Here is a 17,410-nt window from a genome sequence, read left to right on the forward strand (position 1 = left end):
CGCATGCCGCGCCAGACCCACGGACAGGAAATGCTGCGCCGCTGGGAAAGAGAAAAAAAAAAAATCCAGCATGGAGGACCATTCACAAGAAGATGCTTTATAGTCGTGCAGGATTGGCACGTCTCCACCACACGCATCTTGCGCAATTTTCTCACACCAAAGCGGCCTCATCTTATTAGGTGCCGCTGGGAAGGATCAGGTCACTCATTTGCATAGCTTTTTTCCCCAGGAAGCATTGCATGACCTATAAACGACTTCCACCAACACCCTTATGGCGCTCTCCACGAGGAGAAGCAATACCCCCAAGCTTTGCCCAGGGGGCCACAGAACCCCACAGATTAATGAGGGACAAGACATTGTTTTCAGGTTTTTATTGAAGGTGTAATGATATTTCTTCATATTGCTTTCATGAAATGACAGACGGCCCGGAGACTCCGCGCGTAACACAAAAAACACTCATATTTACAAAAATGGCAAAGTTGAGCGACCGAGGAGGGACAGAAGCATCAATAAATAGCGGACAGTCGGACTGAATCCAGCGGAGGGGGTTGGCACAAACCAATAAGTTAGATGACGGCAGGATGATGAGTAACCCTGGAATGTGGCGTCACCGAGTACCAGAGTGGCGCCAGCATCTCCCAACCTCACCCGCTCGCTGCCAGGACCGATCTACAAGATCGCCAAGATGCAAGGGGAATGTTTATTACTTGACGCCAAGATCTAGAAGCGATGGAGATCGGCAAGCTGGCCGACAGCAGGTTTACCAATGGATAGGCAGCCCTAGTCACGGGCACCTTCGTCTCAAACACTATATCTAGTAGGTAGCTCCATCAGTGATCAGATAGCTGGAGAAAGCGGCCACTTACTTCTCTAGGGGGGTGGATTCCCTTAAAGGGGTGTTCTCACCTGAGCTGAACAAGGCTGCACTGCCACCACCACTGAATACAAGGTGGCCGGGAGGATAGAAAGAGCCAAACATGGCTGAGCCGTATCTGTGACTCCGACAGGCCGTGTGCCATACCGTTCCCATGGAAACAGTTTAGCTCGGTACGCGGCTCCATTGGTGCAGCTCCCATTGACTTCTATGAGAGTTATAGAAACAGCGGAGTGAAGCCCACTTGGATGTTTCCAAAAGTCCCAACCACCCCATACAGCCGGGCCAGAGGCAGAACTTAAGACGGATGTGGGTCCTAGAGGTGGAACCCGCACCTATCAGACTTATGGCCTATCCTTTGGCTAAACCATAAAAAGGTCAAGATGGGAATACCCCTTTAAGAACTGGTTTTTCTTTTTGTCTAGACTGGAATTACAGAGCTAAAATGAGCCCCAAGGACATAGTGGATGGACTGATGGGTACAGGCTGAGGGGGTTGTACATGGCTGCCTTCTTACAGCTACAGCGCCACACCTCTGCCCAGGCTGTATCTGGTATTACAACGCAACTTCTCACTTCAAAACAGGACTGAGCAGAATACCAGGAACTACCGATGGACAGTGGGGGGCGCTGTTTGGAAGAAGGCACCTCATTCAATATACAAAGCTTATGTACCAAGGGTCATATATGAGACACTCCAGCACGCAACACGAGACCTTCCACGAGGCCACAAATTAGGGAATCTGAAGTGAGCATCGCTCACCGCTACTACATACACATGTAAGGGCATATGGGCACAACAGCGAGACCGGCATACATAAGTAGTGCTGGCGAAGGCACTTGTGGGTATCACTAGGAGGATCAGGTCTGGGCGAGGCTGAATGCATTGCACCAAAACGACACCTTAGCGGCCCTTCCGCACGGGCGCCGTTATCCCACCGGGATGCGGCCTAATTTGCCGTTACGGAAAACCTGCAGGGCTAAATGTGGATTTTGATGTGAAATTCCGGGCCGATGAAAGCCATTTTCTATGCTGCCTCAACCTCCGCAGGTCGGCGGCGCAGATCGCCATGCAGGACGGCGAATGCTGCAGCGTCCCTGCAGAAACGTTTTGCCCGTGTGAAAGCGCCCTAAAGCTTATTTAATGCAGGCGGGTGACCGCGCCGTCAGAGCTCGCCATTACCCAACATTGGCGTCTCCTAAAAGCTGCGTTGTGTAACGGCCCCTTCACACCGCTCATTAAACAAGCCTCGTTACGCGCAGCGCACACCTTTGGCGTACAGCTTAGACCTCAGTATTGATTGCAAGGCGTGCAATATTAGCACTTAAAGTGACTCTTCAAGGAAGGGGTTAATATTACCCAGCACTCTTCCTTCCGGATCTGCCCAATCCTGTGGCTCCTCTTTGATGGCGGCCATGCTGCTATCTTTACCCAATGTGCAGACTTCACGCTGCTCTAATGGACCAGCTCTGGCCAATCAGAACGGAGCTTACAGAGCACTAGGGGTGCGTCGGTAGTCTCAGGGACTTCTCTGATGGACCGGCGCTGGCCAACGAGAGCAGTGCAGTGTCTCTCAGCCAATCAATGCGTCAGGTAGTGTCAGTAGTACAGCGGCCATCTTGGAAAGTGTAAGAGGTAAACGGCCCAAAGGAAGAGCGCCAAGTAACACAACGCTTCACCTCCCGTTCTTGGACTCGACATGTGCAAACATTTTAGCAGATTTAATGCTAGTGGAGGGAGTTGCCCACTTCCAGTGGTTTTGCTCCGTACAATGTTCAGTGGACCGGGTTGGTACTGCATGCAGAGTCCTATTGAAGTGAATGTGCCTGCAATACCAATCCGGACCACTATGTAATTTATGGCACTGTCTGCTTCCTGCAGCTAGAAATGGAACAACCCCTTTAATCCTTTTATTCCATGAACAGTTCATTTTTTAAAAAATACCATTTCCACCCTTCAAGTCGGAACTCGTGGAGCCAAGAGCCAGCAGTCCCTCATCAAGGTCATCCTGCCAGAGGATCGGCCATAGCTGCATAGCCAAAATGTGTTTCCATAGTCTGCCCCGTCACACAGAACAGTCTTCACAGTAGCCAATCAGGTCAGAGATAAAAATGTGCAATCTTCATAAATAGCAGTAGGACCCGGTTATCGGACGGGATGAGCGGCGGGCGACTACGGGAAACACCGCTTCACACTTCAGAGGGCAGCGGGAGCATTGTGGTAGAGCAGCTCAAAAAGGTAAAAAAAAAAAAAGTTCTACATAATGTATGTGGGGGGCGGAGCCGCCAGCGTTAACAAGGATTTATAATTTAGGGGGGGAAAATATATATATAAAAACACTTATTAGAAACATAAAATGTTATTTATTAAACGCCCTCAAAGCTTAAATACACAAAGGATCCAAGAAGAGAACCGCCTGGAGACTCGCCGCGCCGCAATAAATAACCTCCTGCGCTATAGAGGCAATGAGATAAATAGCCGGGAGTACGGAACCATCCGCCGCCGCCTCTCTGCTCGCTCCATTCTAGCTCCACGTCACTGTCTATTGCAGCGGGTCTGCACCCCGCTCTGCCCGTGAGGCGCCCGGCCTGCTGCCGCTCAGCGTCTGGCCAAACCCAAATAAATAGGAAATAACTTATAGATTAAATAACGACCGTGGAAGTATGGCTTGTGAACGAATGAAGCGGACGGGGCGTTGTGGGGAAACGGCGACCCTAGCAAAGATGAAACTAAACCCACTGAGCTTCCCGATAACGTCCGTGTGCTGGATGTTACCGGAGCGGGTTGGCGCGGTGGTGGTCTCACCAGTGGGTCCCGTTTCCTCACTGCACCCCCTACAGATTGAACGGCGTGGGGATGCTCGATTCCACGTCAATGAGGCTGATGGAAATGGTCACGTGCTGCGCCATTTCTGTCAGTCCCATGGAAGGGAACAGAACGGTGCTCGTCTTCTGTGGGTGCAGTGATCCTGCAGTAAAGGCCCATTTACACGTAACGATTAATCGCTCAAAATGCGTTCAAAAGGACGAATGAGCAATAATCGTTTAGTGTGAATGCAATGAAAAAAAAAAAACTTTGCGTCCGATGTAAACGCTCGCCACCCAGCCCATTAAAGGTGAAGCGGGTGAGAAGCCCGCGAGCCTCCAGCAAGCCTTTCAGTTTGAATGTTTTTTACGAGCGCTGATGACCCCAGCGGTGACGTCGGCGGTCGCTTAAAAGACTATCAGTCTGTGTAAAAGAGCCTTAAGACAAGACGAGCCCACTCGGATAGGCGATCAAGCCCATCTCAGGATGGCCGCTCCAATGGCGCCCGCTGCTGTAATATTGCACATTAGGGGAAGAAAAGGGACATTTGTATCTTATAATGATAAAAATAAACTAAGTTCATAAATAACGCAGATATATTACGGAGGATCTGATTGTACAGAATACATCTGAGGTATCTCCCATTAAATAAAGACTCCGCGGCCGCCAATAAATAACAGCTCTGTATGAAGTAGGCGCCGCTCACATCTCCTGTAAACCGGAGCGGTGCGCACCGCCGCCATCACTGCTTCTACAATAAATACATGGATAGTTCCTCTTAAAAGCACTGAAGACCCCCTTCCCCCCCCCATAGAAGAAGCTTCTCACAGGTCAAAAACATACAGAAGAATCTTTTTTGTTTTCCAAACTATGTACAAGTCTTTTACAAAAAGAAAAACTCATTTGTTCGTAAGCGAAACCGACAGCGTCCAAAAAAAGGCGTTTAATCCCCATAAAAAGACCAAAATAGACGTTTATCCATGGAAAAAAATCCACAATAGAAACATTCCGGAAATTGTATCCAGCGCTCCTAGAAAGAACATCCTCCACTCAGGCGATGAGGGACTCAAAAGGGGACGGGGACTTTAAGGCATCCTCCAGGTACTGATTGTCACCACAGGACTCCGAAGAGCTCATTAAGGATTCCAAGAAGCTGGCGGCGGCGTCGGCGGGGGTGAGGAGCGTCACCAGGCACTGCTGGGAGCACAGGTTCTCATACTCCGTCAAGGAGTTGTAAAGGGTCCCAAAGTTGTAGTCGCCGTCGTCCGGAATATCAAAGGCTTCGGAGGAAAGGCTGATATCCATATAGCTTTTTAAGGGCGGCTCCCCCGGCGGCGCGGTGGTGGAGTCCGCAGAGATGGCCACCGAGACCTCGTTGTCCGTAAAGCAATCCATGCTGCCTTGGTTTGCGTTTTCATCGCCGCACCTTGTGATGTTGGCGTATGAGCCGCTGGCGGACTTTTCCGAGCTGTAGAGCGATTCGTAAACCTTATCGCAGAAGAAGTCGGTGCTGTGAAAGAAGCTGAGGTTGTCCGGGCAGTCGCTGCTGTTCTCCTCGTACTCCGAGTCGTTGAAATGAAGAATCCTAGCCAGATAGTCTTCCTCAAAATCCGACTGGGATTTATCCGATGAAGACGCCAGTTCGAAGGGACCTTCGGAGCTTTCGCTCTGGCCGGACGAGCTGTCCGTCGTGTCGCTGCTGCAGCTGTTTTCACTTGCTGGCTCCAAGTCTACGTTGAAATGATAGGGCGCAGTGGGCGGGCCCGTGCCGGGAACAGTCCTGTCGTGGTCTTCACTAGACTCTATGGAGGAGCACCCAAAGGGGTTCAGCCTGTCGATGCACGGCGTCTCAGGCTGGTCGTTCTCATCATCGCTGTCGCTTTGCCTTTTCTCCTCCAGCTCCAATTTCATAACAGTATGGATGAAGTGCGTCTGCACCCGCGAGGAGTTAAACTCTACTCTTCCATTTCGGTTTCCGCACCCGTCCTTGGTACATCCACATGGGAAAGTTGAATGATCCCTCTGGAAGAGGACAGAAACAGCATGAATCAATGAGTTGTGGGTAAGCTGTAAAGCGGTCCATACACTTAACCATTAGAACGATTGTCTGCCAAGCTTCCCGGTTATACGGCCAAGTGTTCAGGGAGGTAAGCCGCAGTCAGACTGCCATCATGTCTAGACCAATCTGTCCACCATCTAAGATACCGCTCGTGCCGGCTTAGGGACTGACCACACCGACGTATCTTGCCTCAGTGCTATGTACAGAATACGGAGGTGTGCCTGGGCCTGACCGCCGGTCTCTTATGATGCTTCGAGTTCGAATCAGAAGACTGGCGGTCAGGCCCAGGCACACTTCCGTATTCTGTACATAGCACTGAGGCAAGATACGTCGGTGTGGTCAGACCCCAAGGCGGCACCAGAGGGGTCACCAAGATGAACACTTGGCCAAGCTGAAGGTCCATATGGACGGGGAAGCTCGGCAGACGAACAATCGTTCTGACATTAAACTGAAGCAAAGTACGTCGGTGCGGTTAGTCCCTCATCTGGGAAAGACAAGGGTGGAGTGTTGAAATTAAAGGTCTTCGCTCACCCCTGTTGAGGGAACGTTAAGCTATCTGCTCTCATACAAAACCACCGATAACCACTAAAGCCCAACGTATATTTGGGAAGTGACCCTCTGATTTTGGACAATACGTCTGCCCTGGGATCGGAGGTATAGTACCTCATCTATTCTTCTCCGCTGTCCAAGATGGCCAAAGAGTTTCTATCCAGCCAATGAACACTGTACTGGCCAGTGGTGGTCACATGAGCAGAACAAGCCAACCAGAGAGCATGTATGGGAAGTCGGTAATGAGGATTGTGTCCGCCATCTTGAACTGCCAAAAACTGGACCCGAAACAATTGGACGGATGGCAGAGAGAGAACAAGTGTAGGTGATCCCCCCCCCCCCCCCCCTCCAGACCGGGGACAACGTTTTGTCCTGAAACTGGTTTTAACACCTTGAACATTCTGTAATCTGGGAGGTTGGAGGGGTACGATGCTACAACGGGAGAATTACTAGAATTACATCCAGTACATGTGTCAATGGGTCCCAAGAGGGGATGCAAACAAATGAAGAGCGGAACGAAGGAGGATCTAAGTATTTAAGAAAGGCTTCTGAGGAGCAATCATAGAGCGGTCCTAACCTGACACTTGATGCCGGCCAGGCTGCAGCTGCAGGTCTCCGGCTCACAGACGTCCTGGCAGTTGCAGCCGCATTCTTCTCTCGACCTCCGAATTTCGTTAAGTTCGTGCTTTTCACTTTTTTCGATCTTCTTTACGCCTTCTCCCTTCAGCAGTGCCCGCCGTTTCTTGGCAGGGTACATCCGTGGACTGAAGCCGTCTTCCATTTCAGCGTTGGCCATGTCGATGTCTTCATCGCAGATGTCGTCGATGTGGAGGTTGTTGGCCTTCTCGGACTCGATCGTACCGTTCTTAGTAAACTGAAGAAACAGAAGTCAAGGTAAGAAATATAATAATAGTAACCGATCCTGTGCGCCGTTACCGAGAGTCATCTCCTCAATATCACCTGCGCTACCACATCAGCGGCTTCCAGCGCCACCCACAGGTTTGGCGCTGCTGCACTTACCATATTCTTTAAGGCCAGGAGCTTCTCCTCTTTTAAGCGCTCCTTTAGCTTCTCCCTTCGTCGGTTCAGCTGCTCCCTGGAAAACTCTTCCAATGTGAACTGCCGGCTGTGGACGTGTTTTAGCCGCATTCCCAGAGTGCATCCGCCTCGACTTGGCACGCTTGTGAAACCTTGGCATCGCTGGAAGTAGAAGACGATCACCCGATCGAACTGAACCTTGTTCTTCTTGGCCCGCTTGGCCTTCTTTAGGATGGACACCGCTGAACACAAAACAACAGTATGTAAGAGACGATCCGCAGATGTGACCAAACCACCATTTCACCCAACGACTGACTTTGCCGATTAAAGGTGAGGAACTTTTCACCGCAGCAAGGGGGGGGCGCAACTATAGAACGCAGCGTAGCCGTGCCCTCCCATTGGGCTCGCAGCGATCCAACTGACCTCCATGTGAGGGTTGAGGTCACAGGGTCACACAGCGACCTTTGGTCGTGCAACTAAGAAGTCACCAAGAGGCTGGGCCGTCACCGATCAACGAGAGGGGATTCAAGGCCATAAGGTTTTACAGTGTGCAAATTGGAGTCAAATTTCACAGCAAGTAAATAAACCTGGCGACCCCACCCCTTTGGCGACTGACAGTTTCGTTGGCTTACTGCAAGGGTAAACACATACTTGTTGCAAAGGTGAGAGCCTGCGGAGAGCTCGAGAGTGTCTGAGCGAGCGCCGAGGAGGCATGCACGCGACTCGTACGCAGCGCTTATAGATTTAAGCCAAGCAGGAAAAGTTCTCCGTGTTTAATCAGGTGGTGGAGAGCCGCCATCTTTAATGCCGCCGCTATGGAAACTATGCGGATTATTTAGAGCCTGGTTTACTGTCATACGGCACAACAGCTGGGAGACGAGACGCTCGCTCCCACCATCATCATCCACTTACGGGTGAAGTCGCTCAGAGGCGGCCGGGGGCTGTAACCGAACTCGTCATCAGATTCCCCTCCTGAAGAGGTGGCCGACGACGAAGGGGACGAAGAGGAGGAGGAGTAGGTGAAGTCGTCCTCCAAGGCTTCATATTTGCGTTTCAGTAGCCCGCTCATGGCGATCCTGGAGATTTCACAGTCCTGAGAAAATGAGGAAAGAACACGTTAGACGAAGGGTTAAATATCATACAGCCCAATGGCCAACGGAAGCTGAAAGCAAATCAGTCATTAACCCCTTAACGTAGATGGCACAACCTTACATGCTGGCTGCGAAACCATTCCCTCCCCAGGATGCAAGCTTACGCCCAATAGGTGGCGCCATCCATAGCGGGAGCTAGGAGTGACCGACAGCGGGGATCAGTGACCACACCAATCCCTGCTGTTAACACCTTGCATGCCACGATCCATGTTGCAAGCTGCATGTGAAGGGTTCAGAGAGAAGGGAGGGCGCTGCCCCTGATGTCATTCGTGCCCACGCAGAACACACTGCATGGTTAACGCTGTAAAACAAAATAGGAGGCAGAACGGATTTCTTACTCCGTGCCCCATGTGCCAATAAAAACTACGGCTCGCCACGCAAAACAAGAAGGGGACGAGCCCTCATATCGCCATGTTGATGGGAAAATTAAAAAGTTGATGATCAAAACGCCCCCAGAAATCGCTGCATCCTTAAGAGCAAAAAAGGGCCGCGTCACTAAGGGGTTAAAGAGACCGATTAATAGCGACAGGTAATAACGAACAGATCCGCTGCGGCTCTAAAACATGCCGGACTGTAATAACGCGGCGACCGTCACATCCCATTCAGCCTGAACGAGCTCGTTCACCGGGGGGTGGGGTGGGGGTGGGGGGTGGGGGGGGGGGAACGTCTCGCAGGATGTACGAGCGGCGCCTCTCCGGGAACTCCAGGCAGGGCGTCTTATAACACATCGATGGCGCAGAATCCCTTCTTGGATTCTTTTGCAGCCTCTGGCCGCCTGAATGGTAACCGGTTTCGGAGACGGACACTTCGTGCTCCGGATCAGATTCCCCGTGGAGCGAGCCGTTAACCCCACAAACGCCACATCCCACGAGAATAAAGCGAGAGTGACGAGCGGCCACCTGCGAGCCGCCCGCTGATCGCCCTGCATTGTATCTGCTGACGGCCGTCTTCCCCGCGGGGCTTTGGAGTATTCGCGGAGTGAATAGCAGGCGCTCGGCTGATCACGATTTGTATCCCGGCGTATGAAGCATCAGATTGATATTAGCCGTGTAGGAGGGATGAGCAGCAGACGGCGGGGGGATGACTCAGGGTGACTCAGGCGTCTGCTGTGTACCGACGACAGCCAGGAAACTTCCACGGCTTTACTAGCGAGCCGACGTCAGCGCCGCCGGTGACGAGGAAGACATCGGGAGGAAACGGCGCGCTTCCCCTCGTCACTGGAGTAGTAGGAAGGGGGCGACGAAAGAGAGTGCAAATGTAGCAACCGGCAGCGGATACAGAGGAGCAGCAAACTGATACAAAGTAACAGAAGAGTCAGGACAGTTCGCTGCAGCTCCATCTATCAGACGGGCGAGGATCTCGTGAACATCCATGTCTCGCAGTGCACAAGAGGGATCCCCCCCCCCCCACAGCGCAGGGATCCCCCCCCCCCCCCGCAGCGCTGATAAGACTGCTGCGTCTCCCATCTTTGGATTCCCCCCACCCCTCGCAGCGCTGATAAGACTGCCGCCCCTCCTATTGTTGGATTCCCCCCCCTCGTAGCGCTGATAAGACTGCCGCGTCTCCCATCTTTGGATTCCCCCCACCCCTCGCAGCGCTGATAAGACTGCCGCCCCTCCTATTGTTGGATTCCCCCCCCTCGCAGCGCTGATAAGACTGCCGCGCCTCCCATCTTTGGATTCCCCCCCCCCCTCGTAGCGCTGATAAGACTGCCGCGCCTCCCATCTTTGGGTGTTCCTGCGGATCACCCCGCCCGCCCTTTTCTATGGGACCTTTAAACCCATCGCATGGCACCTGCATCCGAGGTCCTCAATGTGAAGCACTTGCGATCCCCTGACGTGCAGGAAGCCGGCGCCCGACTAGCGCAGATTCACAGAAGAAACGCCAGGCGGTTTTGAACGAAAAACGTATCAGTGTGAAAACAGCCCCTTGGCCCGCCGGTGTGAACGGAGCCCGGGTGTCGCTCATACGTCAGACTCGGTGGGAATTGTAGCGCAATTCAAATGCAGATCTGCAGCAAATCAGCAGCGTGTGAACACGGGCGCAACTCCCATCACACCGCACCCGTCCGTGTGCAGCCTGCTACCAGCAAGCGGTGGACTTGGGGGGGGGGGGGGGGGGGGGGGGGGGGGGGGGGGGTGTCCGACTTTGGGCTGCGACAGACCAGGGTGGAATGAGCCGCGACAGGTTTCAGGCAGACCAATCCGTGCGTGAAGCCTAGTTAGCGGTAGTGGACGTGCGCGCCGTGAAATACGCCCGCGTGATGGACCCCACGTGTCAAGCCATTATTTGCTGTATCTGGAACCATCATCTCACCCCGTAGTACAACAAGTCCCAGCACCAATGCAGATTACACCTCTCCACACTGACCAGCGCGGGGCGCCGTCGTCCTCCATCTTCCCTTCTCACTTACTCCAGCACTAAATCCTTAAGTCGTCCGAAGAACCATTCGCAGGACAACATTTTGCGCCGATATCAGGGGAAGTGAATCAAGAAACGGAAGCGCCATCCTCGCTGCGTGCGATTAACGCGGAATGACTGCGATATTTGCAGAGCGGTGAGGCAGTGCGCTAGTTAATTATTTACAAGCTTGTTATATGAGCCGCCAGCCGCGGCCCCGCACTGCCATTTAACGTACAGCGTGCGACCAAGCGGGTAACTCCTTAACACACGGACGGGCGCCACTCGCAGCAAAGTGCCGCTGACGGCCAGCGGGTAGAAGATTGCGCAGCGCCCCACGCCAAGTCCAGGTGTACGTCGCTGTGCGATGCGGCCCGGAGCGCCTCCCTTCACGGGTCGATATTCAGCGAGCAGGTCACACAACGCAGGACCGTGCCCGTCCGCTCGCCCCTCCCTGCAGGCGGGCGACATGGGCCGAGGTTCAAGAGTTCAAGCACAGACATTTATAGAGCGCCGGTCGCGGCGTGTAAGACGATCACCGCCCGGCACGGATGTCCCTCCTGGCCCCACGTGTCACACGCTACGGGGTCACTGACGCCGCACCTCCTCTGCTGGACCACCTAAAAATAAAACCTCTTGCCGCGTCCTCAGTGCCCGGGTCAGACACGTAAATCATCACTGGCAGACGCTGACCTGGGATCGGCTTTCAGGGTGACCGCGGCGCAGAGGGCGAAGACAAGATTCCTGCGTCCGAAGACGAACCTGCAGAAGGGCGATGACCCTATGACCCTTTAGGGCCATCCACACCGGGGCTGCCATGTGTACAAAAACCGCAAGCAACGAGTAGAGAACGTCCGCATAATCATTTCTTGGGACCATGGGGGGAGGGGGGGGGGGGCGGCTGCCCAATGCTCACGCTGCGGCGCCTGGACCAGGGCACACGCATGTATGATGGTGGGCAGTGCACACCCGGCTGCGGTGCTGCACAGGGGCACAGATGTGGAAGACAGATCAGCGTTACTTCACATTTTCTGCTGCTCAATATGGTTTAAAAAAAAAAAAAAAAGGGAACCCCCCCCCCCCCCCCAAAGCACCCGTACTAAGTGTTTTTGCACCAGTGACGCAGGAGCGGCGCCGCGCCATTCCGCTCGTGCCGTCTCATTCCGCTCGCGTCGCGCCGTCTCATTCCGCTCGCGTCGCGTCATTCCGCTCCTGTCGCGCCGTCTCATTCCGCTCGCGTCGCGTCATTCCGCTCCTGTCGCGCCGTCTCATTCCGCTCGCGTCGTCTCATTCCGCTCGTGTCGCGCCGTCTCATTCCGCTCGCGTCGTCTCATTCCGCTCGTGTCGCGCCGTCTCATTCCGCTCGCGTCGTCTCATTCCGCTCCTGTCGCGCCGTCTCATTCCGCTCGCGTCGTGCCATTCCGCTCCTGTCGCGCTGTCTCATTCCGCTCGCGTCGTCTCATTCCGCTCGTGTCGCGCCGTCTCATTCCGCTCGCGTCGTCTCATTCCGCTCCTGTCGCGCCGTCTCATTCCGCTCGCGTCGTGCCATTCCGCTCCTGTCGCGCTGTCTCATTCCGCTCGCGTCGTGCCATTCCGCTCCTGTCGCGCCGTCTCATTCCGCTCGCGTCGTGCCATTCCGCTCCTGTCGCGCCGTCTCATTCCGCTCGCGTCGCGCCATTCCGCTCCTGTCGCGCCGTCTCATTCCGCTCGCGTCGCGCCATTCCGCTCCTTTCGCGCCGTCTCATTCCGCTCGCGTCGCGTCATTCCGCTCCTGTCGCGCCGTCTCATTCCGCTCGCGTCGTGCCATTCCGCTCCTGTCGCGCCGTCTCATTCCGCTCGCGTCGTGCCATTCCGCTCCTGTCGCGCCGTCTCATTCCGTTCGCGTCGCGCCATTCCGCTCCTGTCGCGCCGTCTCATTCCGCTCGCGTCGCGTCATTCTGCTCCTGTCGCGCCGTCTCATTCCGCTCGCGTCGCGTCATTCTGCTCCTGTCGCGCCGTCTCATTCCGCTCCGTACAAGAACAACTATTTAACTTCATTTTATTTCAGGTTATTGCTCTGCCTCCCCCGGCTGCCAGAAGACATTCTGTTCCTGGCCGGCCGGCCGCTCGCTCATCTATTTTACTAAAAACAGCTTTTTAAACAAGTACAAGAGTCGCTGGACCAAAACCGCAGGAATTCTTGTCTGGCACCACCGCTCCCAGCCAGCCTTAAAGGTGCAGCGCCAAGGAGGAAGACGACAGCGAGGAGCCGCTGGCCTGCGGGGACACGGCCAACACATCCACCCTGGCCAAGGACAGCGCCCCCTGGAGAGCAGCCCCGGTGTGAGGAATGCATCATTCCGCTCCCTCGCTCTTGGCATTATCCATATGTGCAGGAATGTCAGGAATGAGCGGCCTCCGCTGTACGAGTCAACATGGAGGCCGGCGTGCGCCCCGCCACATCTGCTGAGGCCGTCGGCAGTCAACATGGAGGCCGGCGTGCGCCCCGCCACATCTGCTGAGGCCGTCGGCAGAGTCAACATGGAGGCCGGCGTGCGCCCCGCCACATCTGCTGAGGCCGTCGGCAGAGTCAACATGGAGGCCGGCGTGCGCCCCGCCACATCTGCTGAGGCCGTCGGCAGAGTCAACATGGAGGCCGGCGTGCGCCCCGCCACATCTGCTGAGGCCGTCGGGGACTTATCTTGTTTGTCTGAAGCATCCCGGCTCAAGAGGTTACGTCGGACGCGCAAATGTGGTATATTGTCCGCCGGACGCAATCGGAGACTACGGATTTACGCTGGTGAAAGGGCGCAACGCCTGGCGAGGAGCACCTTATATCACCTATGGTGTGCGAGGCGCACGAAAACAGGGCACACTTCGGGATGTCCACCACGCACCATCGGGGTAAGACGAAAACAATGGCGCAGTAGAAGGCGCGAGCTCCGTGTACCCGCAGGACTCACGCGACTTTACCGGCCGTGTAAATAAAGCCTTCGCCCGCCCGTTATTATAGCGAGGTGTGCGATGCCAATACAATCCCTTCTTCACACGGGCGACTTCTCCCGCCGCTGGGACTACATTTTAGGGCGAATGCGCCAATTTTTGAGGCACAAAAAGGGAGTTGCCGGCAAACGCAATTTATAATTTCTCCTATTATCGATAATGTGATTCCACGTACGCGAAAAATGGCGCGCATCACACTCGCATGTTTACAAGCGTGATATCGGACTGATACCGACCTCGCCCACTGGAGTCCCGCCCGGGGTGTCGGCGGCGCGGGATCGGTCGGCTCTCAGCATTTAAAGGGCTTTTCCACTTTTGGAAAACCCTTTAGACTACAATGACAAGTCTGTCGAAGTCCCCCGTTGGGGATCCCCACGGGCAGCAGGCACCACGGGCGGTGGGGATGCCCACGGGCGGCGGGGATTCCCACGGGTGGCCGATCACTTCCCCTGCAGCATGATTCATGAATCTTCTTCTATCAAGGGGTTAAAAACTCCTTTCTGCAGCTTCCTGGTCCCAGCGGTCAGCGGGAAGGAGAGACGACCAACGTGACCGCTGTGCGGCGCAGAGCGCGCCCCCGCCATCCACATAGTCGGGGCAAACCGGCCGGGCCCACCTGTTCTTGAACCGCTCCCATCAGGGTCCTGGGAGAGCTGGGTGACAACCCGCCCGCAGTGAGCGCTCTAAGGTACCCGTCCAACCGCATTAACCCCTCGGATCCCGCAGCACTTCTGCCTGCCAGACACCTGTTTACAGGCCATAACAGCCACGTGCGGAACCTGCGAGCCGCAAGTAGTCAGCGACCGATCACCCCGATGCAAATCCAGTGGATCAGAGAATGCGGTAGAACCGGATCTGCTTGTTGTGATGGCGGCAGCTCACGTGTGCCGGATCATCTAACAGGAGAGCGCGGACTGCGACCAGCACGGGGCCCACACCTGGCGCAGCAGCAGCGTACGGACGGCTCGCGGTCACATGGCGGCGGCGCAGTAACCGTCTCCCATAAACCGCAGATCAAACCCAAGAGGGCTGAAGACAACGTACCTTTAACGCGATTGAACGTACGGCGGCCCCAACGCCTGATCATCACGCAATGGCGTCTTCTATGCGGGGCGGAGACTCATCATTGGCGCCACAGCTGAGGGAGACGCACTGCGGATAATAAGGCCACGCCCCCTTCTGCGGTATGGCGTGGCTTCGTGTAAAACCCAACTGAGTAGCGCCCGGTGTCCCTTGTTACACCACCCGCGCCGTGTGGGAGGAGCCTGACTGGGCGCTCATAAACGGCGGATTTTGATGCGGAGCTGCAGGTTTCATCCTTTTAATTGAGGGGCGGAGCCTGCTGCGGATCGCGCAAAAAGAAAAATCAGCACCAATCCCGCTACATGTCAACGCGCGGGATTAAAGACAGCGCCACGTGTGTCCTCGCCTGGTACTGCAGCTCACCTCCAGTCACACGAGACAAGGTGCAATACCTGGCACGGCCAATAGACAGGTGTGGCGCCGTTCCCAGAATCTACCGCCGGCGCCAGAAGAGCCACAACATACGTTTTTTTGTACGGCAGATCGTTGCACATCAGATTTCGTACAGAGTCGCCTTTCCGCTCGTCACTCGGGCGCGGTCACACGTAACGGAATTGGGAGGATTTCCACAGCAGAAAGTTTAAATCAAGTTTTGCGTCAAAATCCGCGGCAGACGATGGCGGGAAATCTGCAGCGCAAAACACACGGTGGCTTTTAATTGGGATCTGCACCAAATGCACCCGCGCCATTTTCCTCTTATGGTGCGTCCAAAGTTGTGCGCCTCCACAGTCCGCGTCTGGCGCGGCTGTATCCGCACGTTTAATGTGAAACATCCGAGGAAATCGCGTTTCCATCGCAGGAAGTTGTTCTTGACGCACAAACGCTCCTCGCATTACGCCGACGGATTCTGCCCATCGAGAGATAAATCCGCGCCAAAAAGCCACGGATTCTGCGGCGGAGTTATGGCGGGATTTGTTTACAATTTTTCACGTTAATTGCGCCAATCTGCACGCAGATCCCCATAAACGGGCAAATCCCTGTGCAGAACTCCAACACAGAAGAGCGCGGCCCCCAAAAACGTATCGGATCTCCTCGCGCCGTTTGGCCCTTAACTGCCTGCGGATCGGAGGCAAAAACCGCAGAGGCCAGAGTCACACGGGAAGTTCTGTGGCCCCGCCTCCGCGTGACGCCAGCACGCCGCGCAAATGTTTTGGCCAGAGGGAAATCCGTGCCAGAGTTTGAAGCAAAAAAGTGCGCCAAAGTTAGCATTTTTCTGCCATAGCGCCCCGCCCCGCCCCCGCCATCCGATCGCAGCAGTTTTGAGAATTCTGAATTTATCCCACAGAAGTTGAAGGACAAAAAAAAAAAAAAGTTAAGTCCCAATTAGCGCCATTCGCCATGATGGAGGCCGGAGGCACCGCAGTAATAACCGCCACTTGGAAGAATTGGGATGGAGCATCAGAGAAGACGCGGTGACATCACACGACCAGACTATATACTATATACACGCGTCGCAGATCCAACCGTGGAAACAAAGTATCTCTGAACGAGGCGGGAGCCGCTGAGTCACCGGGATGACATCATCCCCTTCCTACTAACTCCAGAGGAATCCAGTGACGTCACGAGTTCCCCCGCGCGTCATCACCCCCCCCCCCCCCCATCAGCGAGCGCCAAAAACTTTAGACTGACATCAGCAGAGACCCCGCGGCCCGACGACGTCATCACAGCCAACTTCATACATAGAAGGACGGGAGTCCCGGCGGCCATCACTTCATACGAGTCACCGGCTGTACGAGCAGCGCTGCTAATAACCCGCCGGCACACGATCCACCAGACCTCCATATAATAAGGGTCTGCACCACCGCCTGCGGCCGCCAGAGGGCGCGCTCCCCGCACACATCACACTCCACCGTATACAGACACGGGCGGCTGCCGGGACATGAAGTACAAGGCTCCGCTGCAGCACCGACAGCCCAGCGGACATCCCCTCCCAGCCCGCAGCTCTGCGGCGGCAGCACTTACCGTGTGTCGGGCGGCGGGCACTAGAAGCAGCAGCGGCGGCGGAGCGGCGCTCTCATAGTCCGGGAGCAGTGAGCGCGGCGGCGGCTCCTCCTGTTCTGATCCTCGCAGCAGCAGCGCAGCCTTTTTCGTCAGTGGAAAACTCCTGTGCCGCTGACGCAGGCGGGCAGAGGCGGGGCCGCCCCGCCCAGGACCGCCCACAGCCGCCCCCGTCCCGCCCCCATCAAGCCGCCTCCTCCTCAGCTTCCTGCTCTCCTTCTAGGCGCCTCTGTGTCAGCAGCTCATCGCGGCGCCTACATGTATATATGTATACTCCCCCTCACAGACATGTATATACTGTATACTCCCCCTCACAGACATGTATATACTGTATACTCCCCCTCACAGACGTGTATATACTGTATACTCCCCTCACAGACATGTATATACTGTATGCTCCCCCTCACAGGACGTGTATATACTGTATGCTCCCCCTCACAGGACGTGTATATACTGTATACTCCCCTCACA

At 55.1% G+C, this 17,410-nt stretch overlaps 1 protein-coding gene across 1 annotated transcript; it reads right to left on the minus strand.

Moving 5' to 3' along the window:
* Positions 1–356: 356 nt before the first annotated feature.
* On the minus strand, positions 357–17,032 carry CSRNP1 (cysteine and serine rich nuclear protein 1). Its single transcript, XM_066585391.1, has 5 exons — positions 16,904–17,032; positions 8,238–8,418; positions 7,308–7,567; positions 6,865–7,161; positions 357–5,701 (listed from the first exon to the last, which is right to left on the minus strand). Exons 2-5 carry the CDS (start codon positions 8,392–8,394, stop codon positions 4,730–4,732), a joined length of 1,686 nt encoding a protein of 561 aa, XP_066441488.1. The 5' UTR covers positions 8,395–8,418; positions 16,904–17,032; the 3' UTR covers positions 357–4,729.
* Positions 17,033–17,410: the final 378 nt, after the last annotated feature.

The sequence above is a fragment of the Eleutherodactylus coqui genome, chromosome 12 (assembly GCF_035609145.1).
Source record: "Eleutherodactylus coqui strain aEleCoq1 chromosome 12, aEleCoq1.hap1, whole genome shotgun sequence".
Classification (NCBI taxonomy): Eukaryota; Metazoa; Chordata; class Amphibia; order Anura; family Eleutherodactylidae; genus Eleutherodactylus; species Eleutherodactylus coqui.

Bases quoted from the DNA above. Each gene is read 5' to 3' on its own strand.
- CSRNP1 (XM_066585391.1), bottom strand. From the start codon at position 8,394: ATGAGCGGGCTACTGAAACGCAAATATGAAGCCTTGGAGGACGACTTC. The intron at 7,568-8,237 runs GTAAGTGGATGA...TTTTGTGTTCAG, and splicing joins GCCTCTGAGCGACTTCACCC to CGGTGTCCATCCTAAAGAAG. The intron at 5,702-6,864 runs GTTAGGACCGCT...GTCCTCTTCCAG, and splicing joins TGGCCGGCATCAAGTGTCAG to AGGGATCATTCAACTTTCCC.